The sequence below is a fragment of the Otolemur garnettii genome, unplaced genomic scaffold, assembly GCF_000181295.1.
Source record: "Otolemur garnettii isolate 467f Iridium unplaced genomic scaffold, OtoGar3 scaffold00022, whole genome shotgun sequence".
In the NCBI taxonomy this organism is placed as follows: Eukaryota; Metazoa; Chordata; class Mammalia; order Primates; family Galagidae; genus Otolemur; species Otolemur garnettii.
In genome coordinates, this window is record NW_003852417.1 from 17,436,637 (window position 1) to 17,455,964 (window position 19,328).

Consider the following 19,328-nt stretch of genomic DNA (forward strand, 5'->3'; position numbering starts at 1 on the left):
CACTGAAGCCCATGGCACCTGCTTGCTGGTGGGATCCCGGCTGGATCTCCCCATCAGCAGTTTCCTCACTATTAAGGTGGGAATCATAATACCCACCTCCCAGGACTATGATTTGGCTTAAAGAAGCTAAAACATGAGTGCTTTGTAAATTGCAAAGCAGGATACAATCTTAGTATTATTAACCTTTCATAGCTTTGTGCTATATCGGTATTTCACAGACAAAAACTTCGCAAATAGCCGCTCTCCCTCCCCCAGCCCATGGAAGATGTGATTCACAGGATCCCACTACTTTTTCCCACTGAGTCCGGACAAGGGCCCAGAATATTTCTCAACAGCCTCTATCAGCTGCCTGGAATTGGCACAACAAAAGGAATTTCTTTGCCGTCCTGGGGATATCCTGCTGGCGTCCCTAGTACTGGGCAGCTCCTGGACTCTGGTCTCCAGTGTCTACTCTTCCCGCCCACTTTCTCAGTCTGAGGTCTGTAGCTCTCAGCCATCCTACCTCACCCCTCCCTGCCGCAGTCCTTCCAAGGAGAGCTTGGCTGCCTGAGAGGGCAGAGAACAGGGTGAGGAAGAGGGCAGGAAGTGCTTGGGGCAGTCCACTGTAGGAGCTCCCTTGTAAGAGGGAAGAGCTGGGTCTCCTGGGTAGGTGCCTCACCCTTCAATGTCATCCTCATCTGTCTCATTGGCCTTGTGGGGCGTCTTGATGTTGTCCCCCTTGCCCACGACGGCGACGTCGCACTTCACATAGCCCTTTAGCCCCGCAGAGATGTCATCAGGGTCTGACAGGATGGCCCACTTGTGATGGAACTGGTGCTCTGCAGTGGGGTGGGGAGGATGGCCCTGCGTGGACACCCCTGCCAGGCAGGTCTTGCCCTCAGGCCAGCAAAGGCACCTCCTTGGCCCCTGGAGCTGGAACCTTGGGCCATAACTTTGCCTACCTTTGAGCTGGGAGAAGATAGAGGTCCTCTGGAGACAGGGCAGTGGGGGCGAGGTCCCACCCACAGTCATACATGGGGTGAGTGGTGTGACTTGGCAGCCAGAGCCTCCAACCTAGTTTCCCTGCCCAAGGCCTTTCATATGGCCCCCACTGCTGACAGAGCCTTCCCAGGTAGAGGCCCCTGCTCCTCACTCCCCCTTCCTAGCCCTCCAAAGGGGTGCCTTGGGGTGAAAACCAAAGGTAGGTCTGTGGGCTTCTGATCTAGCCCTCCCTGACTCGCTCTGCCCACCCTGCCCCAGTCCTGTACTGCTGCTGCTCCCCCCTCTGAGCTCATGCTCTGGCTTTGTACCTCCACACCTTGGTGTTTGCTATTCTCTGAGCTTGGGATACCCTCATCCCCACTATCTCCCCACATCCACCACTCCCCTCCCTTGGGTAAACTTCTACTCAGTTAGCCCAAGTGTCTCCTCTTCCATTCAGCCTTCCCTGACTTCCTCAGGAGAGCTGGTCCTGGCCTTTGGTCCACTCTGTGTTCCACACACATGCCCCCATCCTGCTGGGGTCCACACATTGTCGTCTCTAATTTTAGACTGAGAGCTTCCTACAGACTGGGACTGGCAATCTCATTCTGCTGTCCCAAGACCTAGGACTGTGTGGCAGGAAGGACAGATGTCAGGGAAGGAGGCACTTTAGGAAGGGTTTGCCCCTCCAGGCTTACTTTAAACCCAGTGCACAGCAAGGGGAAACCCAGACCTTGCTTTGGGAGTCTTCTTCCTCCTGCCCGTGTGTGGCCCCAGCCTCTCCAGGGCTCAGAACTGCCTCCTTCCCTCCTGCTCATTTACTTTCTACTGCAGCCCAGGCCCAGTCCTCTGAGCTGGGCTCCCTGAGGTGTGTTAGGTCTGTGTGCAGAAGCCAGCCTGTCTGGGGAGAGGCCAGTCCACTAGTATCTCAGGAGGGACACTAGGCTCTGAAGAGGACAAGGAGGGCCAGAGGACAGGAAGTCGCCAGAGCCCCTCAAGTGAACTGGCATGTCCCCAGGGAGGGGCCGTGTCCTGGGTGTCCCTGGAGCTAAGGGTCTTGCCAGAGCAGATGTGTGTTGGATGAAGAAACGGACACACAGCTGGTGGCTAGGTGGGAGATGGATCACCCAGAGGCATGGATGGTGGGCTGCATGGCTGGCTGAGTGGATGGACAGACAGAGGGTGGATGGATTAGTGGATGGAAGGATCTATCCAGGGTGGGTGGGAGGACACAGGGGTACATGGACAGATGTGCACACGGTTAGATGAACTAGGGAAATTTTGTAAGGAAAGAGACTAAAATTCAGGGGGGATGTGGATGTGAAATTTGCCTTCAAACTTAAAGGCTGTTTGCAGAGGAAGTGGATTTTTCTTTGTCCCGACAGACAGACCTGTGGAAGTGGGTGAAGGTTACAGGGTGACTGATTTTGGTCTGATGCAGATAGTGAGAGATATCTAAATTAGGAGATGTTTCTAAGTAGGTGTTTCTGGGAGATCTAAGCAGAAGCCGAGTGACCAGTCCAGCTCCCTATACCAGGTTAACACTGGACTGATGCCCTCTGAGGCCCTTCCATAACTTATGGTGGGTGCTCTCAGGCCAGAGATGCCAGACCATATGAGGCCCTGCGCTACATGCTGACTAGCCTGAAACATCATTGCATTTCCCTCCCCCAGGCTCTGACACCTGCTGGGCAAGGCTGGCTGGTCCAGAAGGCTGCTTCCATGTCACGCCTCCTCTGGAGCTCTGTATGGCCCCTGCTTACCTCCAGCAGAGAGTATAAAGGAATAGTTCCCTGCTGTTGCACCTGATGCTGAAAATGTCGTCGTCTTGCTGGGGTGAGGACAGCAAGCCTTTCTAGTTCCAAGAGATACGGATACCACCCACAGCTTCCCAGCAGCACCCAGGAGTTCCGTGTCCCTGGCAGCATGCTGTCCAGCAATGCCCCATTGGGATCAGAAGCTCATGAAGAAGGTCAGGCCAAACTGCAGATGGCCAGAGCCAAGGCATGCACCTCCACTGAAGGGGCCGTGTGGTTTCAGCTTCTCATGTGCTGGGAGGGGACTGGGCTCAGGGACAGGTTCTGCAGAAGCAGCAAACTGCAGGGTGAATTACCCTGGCGCAGAGCCTGGGCTTCAGGCCCACCCAGACCAGGTTCATATCCCATTTCTGCCACTCACAGGGTGGCTCTGCACCAGTTGTTCAAGCTGGCCGAGCCTCTGTTACTTCATTATGGAATGGGGGTGTGATGCCTAGGTGGGGCTGTGAGGGCTGGGCTGCTGGGACAGTGTGCCTGGCACTCATCAATGCCCCATGAGTGGCAGTGGTTTCCTCACAAGGACTCTGCCACCCAGAAGCCCAGAGGTCTATAGTAGGCTCTTTACTGTCTCCTTCCCTACTCCCTGCTGACCTTCTCTTGGTGCCATGCCTTAGGCCTGTCAATGGCACTGCTGAGCCCTGGGCTGGAGGATGTCCTCAGGGATGCTAATGTCATTCCAAACAAGTGGCCCACACCTATACATGGCAGCAGGCTGACTCCTCCTGCTCCTTGCCACACCAAATGGTCAGCAGGGCTGTCCTCTACTGAGGACCCAGGCATGCGTGGGGCAGTGGCAAGGGTATTGGCCTTCCAAACTTTGGGTATGTCCCTTTATCACCTTGGGCCTTGGTTTCTCTATCTTCATAGAGAGATTAGACTAGATATTTTTAAGGTCTCATGCAGGTTGAATGTCCTATGATTTTGTGATTTTCGTATGTATAATCCTGGGTTTGGGACTTAGATTCCTGAGTCACAGTTATAACATAACACCAGCCAAGGTTGAACTAGAAGAAATCATCAATTTGTTCAACCTACTAGTTTAGCAGCATCTCCAAGCCACCTCATTTCTCTCAGCCTCGTTTATCTCATCTGTGAAATGGGAAGAAATGCTGCTGCCTACCTCACTGTTTTATGAGGGTTGAATGTGACAATTTGAGTGAAATTGTCATTGTCAAAGGGCCTAATGGGGTCATTACTGTACTCTGAGCAGTGGGTTCACTTCAAGGACACCTGGTGGTCCCCAAATTGGCCACATGGTAAGCTGTCATCTGGCAGGCGGAGGGCACCTCCTCTGCCTGGCTCATTGTCACATGCTCTCGGAGGTGCCCCGGGGGGTTCCCTTGCTAATTCTGCATGGTGTTGGCATATGAAAACCTATAGAGCTGTCAGTGAGTCACAGCCCAACACGGCTGCTCTTTGGGAAGCCTGGGTCTCTTATAAAAAAGCAATTTTAGAGGCCAAGTCCCTCAGAGATGGCCGCAGCACATTTGGCATTGTGTGGCTTCACTGCACTTGGATCAGGCAGTGTGACTCAGTGGGGCTCTGGAGTCAAACAGCCTGGCTTCACCCCCAACTGGGTGGCTGGAGCAAGCCCCGGTTCTGAGCCTCTGACCCCTTAACTATAAAATGGGGGCACCAGGGCTCCTTCGAGGATGAAAGGGGTGCTTTCGGCTCAGTGGTGCTATCCTGCGAGGCAGAAATCTAGTCACAGCTCCTCCCCCTACTGTGCCGATGGGTCTCCCTCACTGCGCCTCTACAGCTCCTCCTCGGAATGCACAGGGGCAGGGACTCACCCAACTGCCATGGCTACTGGCAGACGGTGAGTTACTGACCTGATTATGAGAAAGACCCCACCAGGCTGGGGACACAGTTGCTCGCTGCATTTGTGTACAGACCGTGCACGCCACTTCTCCGTGGGCCATATGGCTGTGTGTACTAACAGCTTCCAGACGGCATCTGTGTCCTTGCCAGGCTGAGCCCACGAACTGCCACAGCGGGAAGGGCCCCGTGTGCCTTGCTCCCTGAGCCGTGTGCACCAGGGCCAACCTGCCTGTGCGCAGTTACTCACCTGGCTGGGAGTACACGGTCCCCACATCCATTTTGAAGGAGCCCACCAGGGTGCCGCTGCGGAGCAGGTTCTTGGAGTGAATCACCTTCCGGGCAGAACCACCAGCCACCAGTCAGACTGGGCAGGGGTGGGACCCACGGGTGGTGGCACCACCTCAGCCTTTCTGGGGACATGGGCTTCAAAGTGAAGTGGGAGGGTATTTGGCAGGGCCATAGTGGCTCACGGAGGGTGGCTGGTACAGGTGACCAGGCTGTACACTATACAGAGGCACCAAGTGTAAGGGGTGAGGGGCTCAAATCCAGCCTGTGCCCACTCGCCCAGTTGTGGGTCCAGGAAGGGGGCTGGTCTTTTTATGCCTGGTCCAGCCAGAGATGGTGATTCTCAGGTCTGCACAAAGGTGCAGCTTCAGGTTCTGCTTGCCAGGGGCTGCCCCACTCACCGAGATCTTGATGATTTTGTCGAACATAACATCAGGAGAGACATGGAAATCGAACACGAAGTACTGCAGGAGGGAAGGAAGGACCCGAGCCTGCAGTCACTAAAGGCAGCAGCTCTGGCCTGGGGCAGTGCTGGGCCCCTCCCTCCCAGCAGTGCCTGTCTGCACCCCAGCCATTTCCCCTGAGCCCCTGAGTTTGGAGGAGAGGCTGTGGCAACTGTCTGGTCCTGATTGGCCCTGGGAGTTGTGGGGTGGGACCAATTAGGGGTCAGAGCCATGGGCGTGGGGTGGAGAGGATGTAGGAGCAGTGTGTCGACTGGTCTACACTTCTATGCTGTGCTCAGAAGGATCCATAGCCAGGGAGCTGGGATACCTGGGCTCTAGTCCCCTTTCTATCCCTTCCCACTTGTCTTTGAGCAACACATTCAATGAACCTCAGTTTCTTGAGCAGGAAAATGGGGATAATGACACTTCCTCGGAGTCTTGTTATGAGGCTCTGATGAGATGCTATAACTTATTTCACAAATCTAAAAGCTATGGACTGTAAAATATCCCGTGGTTCTATGGGCTGCATAGATACTGCCATTAAACCACAAGGCTGCCTGGAAGATGTGTCCCAACTTCAGAGATGTTAAAATGTAAAATAAGGATGAACTAGGGCGTATGAAAGTCCTTAATCGGCTGTAGATGAATTGCCTTGGGCAGGGACTGTCCTGCAGTTATAGTCCTCTTCCCTGTCCCCTGGAAGGACCACCACTTTGGTGAACTTGTGGGTGGGGAGAAGGAAGAACTGTTGCCAAGGTGCTTGGGGCAAATGTCAAAAACAATAGTGCTCCTGGCTGCCGGGGGCTGTGAGTGTGTTTGTAAAGTGGCAACAGCATTCACCCTGGGTGTGTGCATGTGGAGAGTATACAGTGATGTCAGCTACAGTGCAGGGCAGCATGGGCCCAGGTGGTGCTGGCTGGCGGCTGGAGCTCTGGAGGGTGGCGGGGATCTAGGTTTGGGACCACCAGCCCCTAGAGGGTATCTGTAGCCAGAGATGGAGGAGACACACAAGGAGAGCATGGCTGTGGACACAGGCCCAGGATAGGGCTCTGAGAAGCAGCAGCCTGTCAGCCAAGGAAGGGGGCTTGGGGGGAGGAGCTGGACGGGTGGGGAAGCAGCACAGTGGTGAGAGACATCCCCAAGAAGAGGGGCAGGCCACAGGATGAAGGAACAGGGCAGTCGAGGGAGAGCAGGATGATAGAGGCCAGTGTAGTTAGAAGCAGGCAGGTCCTTGGTGACTTTGAGGAGAGCAGTGTCAGTGATACTGTGGGGGCAGAATCAGTGGCAGGAATTGAGGTGTGACTTGAAGGGAGGAGGTAGGGACAAGCTTCATGCCCTGAATGTGAGGAAAGGAGGGAGAATGGTGGTCACTGCAGAGGCATGTGGGAAAGAGGAAAGGCCTACAGAGAGGAAAGGATGACAGATCCCTAGTTCCTGTCCTTGTGCGTACATGGGCTTTCATGATTGTACTTTGAATATTCTGGAGTAGAACATCTTTTAGGCGAGGGATAAGGAACTAGAAGAAAAATGAAGATAAAGTTTTGGTGTTGAAGGACAGTGCCAGGCCAGATTGTTTGGGATGTAGAAAGAGCAGAATCAGAGGCAAAAGGGAGAGGTTGATGTCAGGCAGGAGGAAGAATGGTGCTCCCGAGATGCCAGATGCATACACATGGCCAGATGCATACACAGGGACAAGGTCTTGACTTGGTCTATGAACTGCCTAGTTGTCCTAGGAGGGCAGATGTTGTGGATCTTCCTTCACACAGGCAGGCTCAGAGCCAGCAGGACTGCTGGGAGGACCAGGTATCTCAGAGCTGGGTCAGCCCAGGGAAGGAGCTGGCTGAGCTGGGGCCAGAATCCTGAGCTCTCTGAGGTGTGTCCATCATATTCCTTGTGTTTCCTGAGCGTATTTCCCTTTTATAGTAGCTTAGAAATCTGCCAAGTATGTTGATTATTCCCCACTTTCCTCTGTTGTTTAGTGGAGCCAAAGGAAGGTTTCCACCAGCTCTAGAGAATTAGCCAGAAGCACTACATAGCCATAGCAGGAGAGTAGCTTTCATGGAAAAGGAATGTGGTGTAAGAATAGAAGAAAGGAACAAAAGCCCAGGACTTGGGGCTGGAAGGAATCATGGTATGATAGTTCAGAGTGATGCTCTCAAGTGGGGGCAATTTTAACCACCAGGGGACATTTGGCAATGCTTGGAAATCGTTTTGGTTCTTGTAAGTGGGAGAGGGACTGCTTTTGGCATCTAGTGGACTGAAGCCAGGGATGTTGCTAAAATCCCACAACCATGAAAAATCATCCAGTCTAAAATATCTAGTGCTGAGTTTGACAAACTCTAGTGTAAAGGGAACAGACAGAAGCAAAATCAGAGCTACTGGGGTTTGTGAAAAGGAACAAAATTGTGATCTGAAACCAATTTAAGATGGTCCAAAGATGCGTGGAATGAATAGTCTTAGAGAATATAAATACAGAGTTTAGGAAATGGCTGCTAGGTTAAAACTAGGAGGCACTTGGGCAGGGCAGAAACATTTCTTGTGGCCCCATGTGCCATGGCCCAGCCCATGGCCGCTGCTCATCTAATGCCCGTTTCTTCCTTTGGGTGAGTATCCATTCAGTAAAGTGACAGTGAACCCCTCCAATTACGTACCAGGCTCTGAGCATGTATTCACAGGGGTACAGGAGTCTGGGAGCCTCCAGTCCCCCCAGGGGATAGAGACCTGGAGGAATAACCCTAATTCAGGGATGTTGTCACCACAGAGAAAGGAGGGTGCTGACCTCTGACCCAGAGAGAGCAGGGAAGGCTGCTCAGTGGCAAAGACATTTGAGCTGGGCCTGGAGGGCGAGCAGGAGTTTTCCAGGGAGCCACAGAGTAGGGAGAGCAGCCCGAGCCCTTGAGAGAGAGGAAACAATTTGAATGAAACCTGAGGTGTATGGGCCTCACAGCAAGCCCCCAAGGCAGCCAAACATGGCTTCTCCACTATCACATAACCATGGAAGGCCATACAGGCTTGTGTCCATATGCGTCATGGGAAAGTAGACCTTTATCTAGGCCAGAGGCTTTTCCAGTGCAGATGCTTCTGACGTAAGGGACGCAACGGAGATGTTGATCCTTAACGTCCTGACTCCCTTAGGGATATATTGGTCTGGAGCCTGCACACCCAGCCCCAGGGGCCTGCAGGAAACCAGCTGGGAGAACTGGGCCCACTTGTGGTCACATAGGAGAGTTTGACTAGGCTGGGCTGAAGGGCAGACTCATGCCTGCATTTTCCTCCTGCAGGTTCCCAGCTGGAGGGGTCTCATGGCTGCCCAAGCTGCAGGGGCACCCTCAGCCCTCACCCACCTCAGGACACAGGACATGGATACCTTACTTGGGCCAGCCTGGGCCCCCTGTGCCAGGTGCCACTGGGAGAAACCAAGTGGACATCCCCCTGTAGGAAAGGGATGCCAGGGATGCCAGGACACCAGCTTGTGGGCATCTCTCCCCAGAGCTGATTACAATGGGGTCCCATCTGGAGCCCAGGAGTCAAGCTGCTGCATCTGAGGTAGCAGCCAGAGTGCTGGGCTAGAGTCTGGACAGTCCTCTGTGACTGCAGGAAGCCCTTCCCCACTTGGATGCCAGTCCCTGGATTTGTAAGATGGGGAGATGGAACTAGAAGGTCTCCAAAGTTCCCCACCCTTGACACATCTTCAGATGATGTAAAGTACAGGAGTGGGTACCAGGCCTTAAGGCCAGTGCTCAGGAGAAAAGCCCCACAGGTTTTTGGCTGAGGTTCCGACAGCCTAGAGGCAGCAGAGCAGAGAGGGTGAGCACACAGGACTTGACCAGCAGGGGGCGCATGCAGAACTCCTCGCTGGCACCTTAAGGTTGGGTAAGGGCTTCCTCACCAAAGTTTCAGTGTTCTCTTGTGTATAAAGGAATTAATAGTGACGACCTCTGATGGTCATTCAGAAGGTGAGAAGAGGTGATGCATGCAAGGGATTTGAGATTGTGCCTGGCACACAGGATGTGCCTGTTAATGGTGTGACTGTCACCATGGGCTGAAATGAGTTGGAAAACAGTGGGGACCTGGCCTCTGGGGAAGGCTTGAGGGGGAGTTCATTCACAGGCACTGCTGGGAGCTGCATGGAAGTGTCCAGACATGTTTATTGCAAAGACCAGCGTGAGCCTGGCTCCAGCCTGGGGACTCAGAGGATGTGGCACCACATGGCACTGCTCTGGAGGCTGGAATGGGCGGGCCAAGGTCAGCCCTGCTGGTAACTATTTGTGCCCCTTGACTCCCAGATGCTCTGCTGGGCCTGGACGGGGCTGAAACCCACCCTCCTGACACATTTCAGGAGGCCCCTTTCCCTAACTAGGGCCATAGGGCCACTGACCTCATTGTAATAGGGGCAGTTAGTGGACTCCTTCATGGATGTGTACTTCTTGTCATCGCCCACCTCCACACACACCACGGGGTCCATGTTCAAGCCCACCAGCTGCCGAGCCTCAATCACCGTGATGCTGACCTGAGGGCAGGAGAAGGAGAAGGGTTGGAGAAAGCTGTGTAGGCCTGAAGGCCTGGTCCTGCAGGGCTAGAGGGTCCAAGGAGCCAGCACTGGACTTGGGATCACACCCTGGGGTCTACTCTAACCACTGCCTCTAATCCAGAGGTGATCTTGGGTTATTAGCTCTGTAAGCCTTGGTGTTTCATTTATAGAAGCGTGCTCACTAGATTTACTTGGGGCGGGGGTGATTTAAAAACTCTGAGGTTCAGACCACACTCCAGACTAATCTAACTCAATCTAAATCTCAGGCACAGAGTCCACCGTCAGTTTTTTTAAAGCTCCTAGGCTATTCCAAGTGCTCTGAATTCTCTCCCAGCATCAATGGCTCTGTTTCAGCGAGGGCTGCCAAATCCACTTCACAGTTTTCACACACTCAGGAATTAAGCTTTTAAGTCTCCATTAACTTGCATTAAATTTCCTGCTCATTGAAGCCAACAGGCTTCTGATATTTCTTTGTGTTTCTGGAATTTGGCTCCTTTCCACATTCCTGCCCCCTCCTCTGTTGTTTAATTTCTTTATTTAAATGGCCAGTGAGGCTTTGGCACCCACTGGAGCCACCTTTTCTTGCCTAATGATTGTATTTTTGTGTGTTTTACTTCACCCTTTCACTGGCATTCAGCTCTCTGGAATCTTACTTCTATCCCAGAAAGACCATTTTCAGTTGTTTGGGGTTTTTTCAATAAACACTTACTGGGCATCTACTAGGGCCAGGCACAGATAAGACTGAAACAAACTACTTCCCCTTGCGGGGCTTACTGCAAATAATGATTGGCTTACATATTTTAAGCTAAAAAGATAGAAGATACAAGGAGCAAGAGAGAAAGAGAGACATTAATTTCTGGTATTACTATCACTTTCCTGGAACCCTCATTTTAAACCACCACTTCTCACTTCGGATTTGGAGGTCTTAGTTCAGTTCACATTATTGACTATGCAAAATAGAAAGAAGCACAGACATGGGGTTGCTGGACTTGGCATTGAGCCCCTGACCTGAATTGTTGCCAGGTCCAAGCACAGATGGCCACATAGGCTCACTGGGCCTCAAGTTTTTCAGCTATGAGCAGAGATACCAGCTACCCATAATATTGTGTGAGGATTGAATGAGATGATGTGTGTCTAAATGGAGAAAGCTCTACAAAATGGGAGCTACATAAATGGTTTCTCAAATAGAATCTACTTCAATTAAGTGGTTAGTCTTCTCACGTAGGTGGGGCTGTGTACGATGCTCAGGATTATTTCACTTGACGCTCTTGAACTTGCATTTAGACAAAAAAGCTTTTCCTCAGCTAGTGTTAGCATTTATCTCAGAACATACTTCTAATGAAACTGGAAGATTTTCTTTTTATGCCTCTCATCCTGGAGGTTTGGTATTTTACTTGCTGTGCTTTAATGCAGCTTCTAAATACAACTTCACTTGAAAGAATTATCTTCCGGTTTCATAAGAAAAGAACCACCACCCAAATTATCATCCACTGTGTCTATCGAAGTCTTAAGTATTCTGAAGGCCAAGAAAAGTCCACATGTCACAAGTTAAATGTTAAACTCCAATTGGCATTGGAGTTTCTATTTCCTAGAACATTATGAGGAAAGTATATAAACGGGAAACTGAATATTTACTAATTGAAACCACACCTGAATTATAAAAGCAAACATTTCTGCTTGGAACTTGAAGCACCAAAGAGACACGTCAAAGTGTAGAATCTGAGGCTTCAAAGAAATTCAATAATTACCATTTCTTTAGGGAGCTAAAAAGGAAATACAACTAACTAAACTTCCTTCTGAGGAGTTCGCCGCTGTAAAGAGAGTGAACAGACACTAGAAGTCTTTCCAGAATATTCTTTGTACAATAGTTTAGAGAGTTTAAACTTCCATGAACTTGTTATACCAAAGATTTTTTTGTCTCATTATTTTTTTCCACGACTAACACGCCCACCCAACGATGACAACAAAAATAACAATAACAAAAGGCTTCCTGTAACTCAAGACTGGGAAGTAGACAGACATAGTTTAGGCACATACCAAAGTTATGCCAGCAAGAGATTAACTTTCCCACTGCCGAGAGGTTGGTCAGTTTTACCTTTCCTATCTTAAGGCCTGGTCATAACGACAGCCCTTTTCCCACTCCCCCTTTTCAGGTTTTATAAGGTGCCATCTTCCTCTCTAAAGTACAGACCACGATGGCAATGGCGGCACCCTGGTTGGAAGCTCTGGCACTAGAAGTAGGAGGTGGAGCAGGGAGGAGGGCAGAGGCTTAAACAAGTAAAACTGGGGAAGAGAAACTCCAAAGGGTGCTCCTTGCTGGTTGAGGGGTGGCCCTGAGGGAAGCCTGGAGAAGGTCGCAGTGCACATGGTGCTGGGCCCGGGAAGAAGGGCATGAATCCCTGTTACCTCCCAGTTCGCTGGGGCTCTATAAAAGGGAAATGCATCACTTGAACTAGTCATTCTTCAGGATTGTGAGGGAGGAGAGTGGCCATCCTCTTCTCCAACCATCAGCAGAGGACTCTGTCTTCCCAGTGTGAGAGATGAGGAGGCAAACGAAGCCATGATGGGACCAAGTGGCCAACTGACTTTTGGTTACTGAGTATTCTACAGAATCCCCAAGTGGCTTCATGAAAGCCATCCCAAGGAACAATGCTGAGTGGTAAATCTAGATCCCTGCCCTGAGAGAACCCAAGTGCTTTGTGGCTTTCTGACCTGCTTCCAAGGGACCTGCTCATACTTCAGGAACATCAGCTGGGAGCTAGAAATGAAAGCTGGTGGTCCCTCTAGGACTGTTCTTCTGCAATATCCTTTACGTCCCTCATCTCAACGTGCTAGAGAGGCAGCATGACAAGATTTTCATGTTGACAAGATCACTCCAGCAGTGGCATACAGGTTGGGGTAGAAGAGGCAATCTGAGGGTGGGGAGGTGAGGTAGGCAGTGGGTGCAATTGTGCCGTTGATGCTGGGGACCTCGGGTAAGTAATGGGGGTGAGGAAACAGAGGTGAAAACTGGAGAGATGTTTGGAGGCAAAAGTGTACTAAGTCCTGGTGCTCAGACAAGAGGGGAGGAAGAGACTCAAGATTCCATGACCCATCAAGAACATCTCTGCCAAATGCCGAGCACTGCTCCCTCTGCCAGGGAAACTGTACATTCACGGGGAAGCAACTGTGGCTTCTTGCCTTTAAGATGCCAACTATTAGGAAAAGTTTTCATGCCACAACCATTTCAAATGGAAGGAACAGGGGGTCTGGGCACACCATGGTCTTTTTCCCTCTAGGCCTCTTTTCAGTGCTACACAACCTTTAGAATGGTTCTGAGCCACCAGGACTCTACCTGGACCTAAGTTCCGCCAAGTTCTCCCAGAGAGTGAAGGCCTGGTTCACTCTGGTTTTATTGCTTTACATGTTGTATTTATTGGAAGTAAAACTAATTCCACCTTTGCATCCTCGTAGCTCTTTCACAAAGTGTGTTAATACTTGCAGTTGAGCTGTGAATGAATGAACCTCTTGGGAAATGCTACCAGGTTAAATACAACAGCTGTTTTCTTCTGTTCAGGTTGAAAAGGTCTTTGGGGGGAAAAATGTGTGTCTCAGCTAATAAAAGTTACTGGCAGGAAGTAGTTTGAAAAGCTTTTGGAAACAAGCAGTAAGTAGTAAACTAAAGATTAATCAGGGACCAGAGGGCACAACTGTCCAGAGGGCTTGATTATAGAGAAATCAGCTGCTCTCACCACTGTGATCCTTTGGGTTTGAACCTTGCTGATAGTCCTGACTATGACCTGGGGCAAGCTCCTTATCTTCCTTGGGCCTCAGTTTCTTACCTATAAAATGCAGTAACACCTGTATTTGGGTGGTTGTAAGAATTATGTTAATATAAATGAAAACATATAGATAGCTCCTTTAAATTACACAGTGCTATTTAAATCTTTTAGAAAAGTAACTTACATTAACAGCAATGATTCTGTTTTCAATGTGCCCTTACCTGGCAAGCCAGTGACATGGTATCTGAACTGGAGTCTTTTTTCATTGAATGTTCTTGTTCTCAGCATACAGAGAAACAAAGCCCTGAGCCCAATCCCCCGATAAAGCCCACAGAAATCTCAGGACACTTGGTGTTTGGGTTTGGACAAAAAGGTAAGGGGGTCAAGAGTCTCAAACCTCCAAGGAACCCAATGACTTGAGGTAGTTTAAAACTCTCTCTTAAAATAAAAACAGGGGCAGGTCCATTTGATACTGCCTGGGACTATTTTTCAAGCCTGGGAAGAAGGAAATGAAAAATAACTGACGCAGAATTAAGCAAAAAAACATGACCAGATGTATCTTTTACACAGATAAGCGCCATCTAGTTCTTTACATAATCACCGGAGTGAAGTGAGGTAGGACCAGCCTTAAAGAAGGCGGTGCACACAGGGCCTGGGAAATGGACATCAAAGAAAAAGCTCTACCCCAGGAGAGGAGGCTGACTCTGATTCTGAGGCCTGGTGCAGGTACCCACACAGGACATACCCAAGGCAGGAAGTGCAGTAGCAGCCAGGTGAGGTTTTCTGAAAGCTCTGCCCCTCTGTTTTGTTTTGTTTTTTTAAGACAGAGTCTCACCATGTTGCCCTGGGTAGAGTGCTGTGGTGTCACAGCTCACAGCAACCTCAAACTCTTAGGCTTAGGAGATTATATTGCCTCAGCCTCCCAAGTAGCTGGGGCCAGGCTTGAACTGGCCAGCTTTGGTGTATGTGGTCAGCGCCCTACTCACTGAACAACAGGTGCAGCGCCGCTCTGTCCCTTCTGATTAGCCACCATTCTCACTCAAAACTAGGAATGCCCAGCAGTCTTCCAATTTACAGCTGGGTCTTGTTAGCCCCCAGTGGAGGGTCTAGAGCAATGGAGGGTCCCTGGACCCTTCCTGAGAGATGCTTCCTCCTTTCTTGCTTCCAGCTTATAAATAAGTACTGGTGCTTCTGGCATGTACATCAGTCTATTGTGAGTTAAGTTAGTGTAATTCTGTCTCTCGGGCTCTGATCAACTCTAGAACAGAAAAGATTGAAGGCCTGGCCTTGCAAAGCTGAGGCCAGTGTGGCCCTGTTCCTGCAGCCATCAGACATGTTCGTCACCTGGTCTGCCTGCACTGTGGCCACATTCCGTGTCTTACAGCTGTAAACCCCTCCTTGTCTCAGTCTTTTTGTCTCTAGTTTTAGAAACTTACAAACAAAAAAGTTAGGTATTAATCTCAGAAAATACAGAGAAGCAAAATCAAGAAAATGTGATCACTCACATTCTTACTATCCAGAGATAATCAGGATTGACATTACTTTCAGCGATAAAACAATACGAAACAATTTTTAAAAAAGACACCAAAATACTTTCTTCAGAGGCTACCATTTTAACTGTTTAAATACTTTTTTTGTGGGTCTCCTCGGTTTCTTAATGGTTTTGCTAAGTGCTTTCTACTTGTTGGGGAGCCTAATGCAGCCTTACCATGAACTGCCCCCCAAGACAAAGGACACAAAAGATCTAGTTAGCACCCCCCAAGTTTGTGCCAAAGGACCCTAACTCACCAAAGTGCTCCAGGCAAATTGTGGAATTTGCCTATCCCTCATAGCCTCCCATAAAAGGGGTCTCTAACTACCCTTGGGCACAGACACCCTCTTTGTCCTGCCCAAGTGGGTCACCATCCCCTTTCAATAGACCTGACCCGAACATCTCTACTCTAGTCTCGTCTCTGAGCATCACCACTTACACCTTTCACCACTTTATGAAGTCCAATGCCGGACAAAAATCCTAGAAGGGCTTTGACCAGCATAAGCAGAGTCCTTAAGCTCCTCTTTGGCCTTGTACCTCTCCACTGGTGATACTTCCAGGAACGTCTCCCAGTAGCAAGCTTACTTCAGAAACTTATATTTAGCTGTGGTTCTCTTTGACTCCCAGATTCATGTGTTAACAGAGTCTATAATGCATATCTATCTGGAACTCCCCACTAGAGCAGAAACTGACAAGCATGAGGGCTCCAGGTGCCTACCTACCTGGTAATCCATGGGCCGCCCAGCACTTGGCTCCATCTTTATGTCTGGCTTAGATCTGAGGAAGAGAATTACCACCATGCTTAAGTGTATGGGGACTGTTGATGGGGGAGGAGGGCACTGGCAGTGGTTAGACCTCACAGAAGAGCAGAGGAACAGAATCACGGCCTACGAACAATCAAGGACTTCTGAAAGAATGAGGATTAGTTGTTCTCAGAGGCCTCAACACAGAGGACTAATCAAAGGCAAAAGTGATAGAGAGGCAGACATTAGGTCAAGGTCAAGAGGTTCAAATATGGGCTGGGTAGCTCTGTGCCTTCCTAGGCTGGCATTAATGACCTAGGGACATGCCTGCAGCTACTGCACTCTGCCTTTGTAGGGAGAGAAGTGAGAGAGACATTCAAGGAGAGGAAGAAAAGGGTAGGGTTGGGAAGAAGCCGTCCATGAGTCCTGATACTTTCTCACCCAAATTCCAAGCATGGCAAGCTGGGTCCTGCCTAATAGGGTGGGGCAATGGGGGATACGGGGCTGCCATCCACTCACCGCTTGTTAGAGACATTGGTAGTGAGAGCTGTGACTGAGGCCAGAGACACAGAGTCAGGATCCAGCCTGTCCCCTAGCCGAATGGCCAGATGGTCCAGGTCCTCCATCTCCAGCACTGCTGGTTCGTCTGGGAAAAATGAAAGGCTGGTTAGGTGGGCTGACACATGGTGGGATAGTGACTGAGTTTCTCCTTTTATTCTGGCATCCACAAAACTGAGAGCCACAGACGTTTAATTAGTCACATCTGCCTAAAATGTTGTGGACTGTATATCCGCAGTGTTTTCTACCTAATTTTGATATTTGATTTTAATTGACATTATGTCTGTTTTTGCCTATTTATTTTAATTGAATGCTCTGTTATTGTATATTAAGCACTGAATATCCTTTGAGGAGGAAGGTAGGGGATAAAAATCCGTCCTTATGCATCTCTCATAGCAATAGCTATCATTTATTGGGTGGCTACTCTGTGACAGGCACGAGGCCAGGAACTTTACACATATATGTCCTATGGTCAAGATCTGCTCCAGTGGGCATTATTCTCGTGTTACAGATAGGAAAAGTTAGGCTGAGGAAGGAATTCATCCATATAAAACAGCTGATGGAATTCAGAACCCAATCTGCCCTGGCATGTATTAACCAAATGTGATGAAGAAATGATGATTCTGAAAAGGCAACCAAGCATAGTGGCTTTGGGCCTCAGCCAGCAGCTGTACTGTCTTAGTATAAGGAGAAAGGCACAGCAGGAATTGACATGGGGGCAAGAAGGTGGGGGAGATTCTGAGGGCCATTGGGCCATACAAGGGATGCTGGGGAGGGAGCAGAGCCAGGAACCTCGAAGGTGGGCCCCTGCACAGCTTTCCTAGCCACTCCATTTCTCCCCTTGTCTTCTTCCTGGCCTCCCTACGTCTTCCCCTCCCTAGCTACTGCTCCGGAAGGGACCTACCCTGCCCCTCTCTCCCGGCCTTAGGTCAGGCTGCGCGCATAGGGCAAAGGCAGGACAGTGAGGCTGCCTCTGAGCAAGCACCCCCGGGACTCTGGTTTTCCCCCAGAAACAAGGAATTGGCCAAATAACCCTTCTTGCTGTTCCCTCCTCTAATTAAACATCTGGGAGCTTCTGTGTGAAGAAAAAAGAAGGGGAAGCACTGAGGGCCAAAGGAGCCCTTATAAACAGGCCCCTGACAGAGGGCTCTCTGCTCATTGCCAGACCTGCGGAGACCATTCCCTTCCTCCGTCCCAGGGCCCCTTTCTTAGACGGCCAAAATCAGGGGGCAGGGCCTGGCTCCTCGGCCAGCCAATGAGAGGCCAGACCTCTCGGTGGGAGGCCGGAGGCTGTGAGAGGCCAGGGAGGACAGCTGCCGATCCCAGCAGGGGCATCAGTCTTACCTTGTCTTTGGGGCTCCTCCTTGTGGGTCCGGCTCTTACCGAGCTTCATGGCGGAGAACACGCTCCTCCCGGCTCTGTGAGGGGCCACCAAGATGAGGGGGAGGGAGAAGGACGCGTGGAAAACACACAAACACACAGAAGAGCCAAACACGGGAAAACGCATAAGAGAAGGGGCGATGGAGACCTCGGCCCTCACCTACTGGCCACGGGGTGGGGGGTGGGGTCTGACTCCCAAGCCCGGAGCCGTGGGGAAAATGAGGGCAGAGGTGCCCCTCCGATTCGTCCTTCGCGGCCCTTTTACCCCACTGAGTAGCTGGATGGGGGTCTGGCCAGTGAAAAGTGGGACCTTGAACTGGAAAGAGCCGTTTTCACTGGAGCCTCCCTGGATCTTGGACTTACAGCCTGACCCCAGCCCCCTCGGTCCAGGCTTCTCAGAGCTCCCAGCTCTGCCAGTGTCCCCAGGCTTGTCCTCCCTGTCCCTGCATCCCACCCCAGCTGGTTAGAAAGAAAGCCAGAGGATGGCAGACAGAGCAGGAGTACAGAAGGGCAGAGGCTGCCAGAGGGCGGGAGGTGTGCTTGGTACTAGCTGTCCAGTTCTCACGTGGCCCTGGTGCCCATAGCCTGCCTTATCTTTCTCCAGACTCTCCTTGGCACCCAGGGAGAAGCAAGAGCCGGACCTTTCCTATTTCTTCTGTCCTGGTTTTTGCCCCTTCTCCCTGTCCTCATTCACTGCAAAACCCCTCTTTCTCCCAACCCTAGGAACTTACAGCAGAGTCTATAGTTCCTACCTCCTCTTTGGGTTGGTGTGGCCTGTGCCCCCAGGTGAAGGGCCTTGCAGTCAAGGGGCTCAGGGAAAGGGGCAGTGATGTCCCTGTAGCCGAGCCCGTAGTCCTGGCGCCAGGAAGGACCAGGAGTAGGATTGGCAGGGTGAAGTGCAGTATTCCATTACCCTATCCATATTGTATGAGCAGACACCTGACTCCCTCCACTTCCCATTCTCCTCCTCCTGGGTGAGGTTGTCAACCAATGGGAATCGGCAGGGCCAGGTGCAAGCACACTCTCCTAAGGTCAGGCATCCCCCTGTGGAGGCTTGACCATGGTTTCTAAGATCCCCAGATCCTTGTTCTTTACGCTGGGTAATGGGAGATTGGGAAAAACCTCGCTGTCCCTGTGGAGATGACCTAGAAACCTCAAGCCCCTCTTCTCAGGATTGAGGAACTCTATCCCAACCCTCAGCCTTTTCTTTACTGTTCACATGCAGGACAGGGCCTGTCCTTATCTCAGTGAGACAGCAATCAGGAGCCACCCCTTTCACACGGCACCAGCTTGCAGATTAGGACACACTAGCATGTTCATGAGCTGCTAAAAAGGGATGAAAGAAGGCTGATGTGTCTGCACTCTCTGGTAACATGTGGTCTGGAATGCAACAATGGGAAGAAAAGTGGGGGAGGGAAGAGCTCTAAACAATCAAGCTTAATGCCTTTGGAATTATTTTAAAAAGTTTCTCCCTGGCTGAGGCTGCCGGCTCACCGGT

At 50.7% G+C, this 19,328-nt stretch overlaps 1 protein-coding gene across 1 annotated transcript in view; it reads right to left on the reverse strand.

Annotated features, from left to right (window-relative positions):
- The window catches only part of OTOF (otoferlin), a 95,102-nt gene that overhangs the window by 24,193 nt on the left and 51,581 nt on the right, over positions 1-19,328 (reverse strand). Inside the window, exons 7-15 of the mRNA XM_012803709.1 lie at positions 17,795-17,868; positions 16,412-16,538; positions 15,872-15,926; positions 9,705-9,836; positions 5,285-5,347; positions 4,846-4,930; positions 659-818; positions 311-327; positions 18-40 (exon numbers count right to left, since the gene is read on the reverse strand). Of these exons, the coding sequence (XP_012659163.1) occupies positions 18-40; positions 311-327; positions 659-818; positions 4,846-4,930; positions 5,285-5,347; positions 9,705-9,836; positions 15,872-15,926; positions 16,412-16,538; positions 17,795-17,868 (736 nt within the window). The remainder of the gene's footprint in view (positions 1-17; positions 41-310; positions 328-658; positions 819-4,845; positions 4,931-5,284; positions 5,348-9,704; positions 9,837-15,871; positions 15,927-16,411; positions 16,539-17,794; positions 17,869-19,328) is intronic.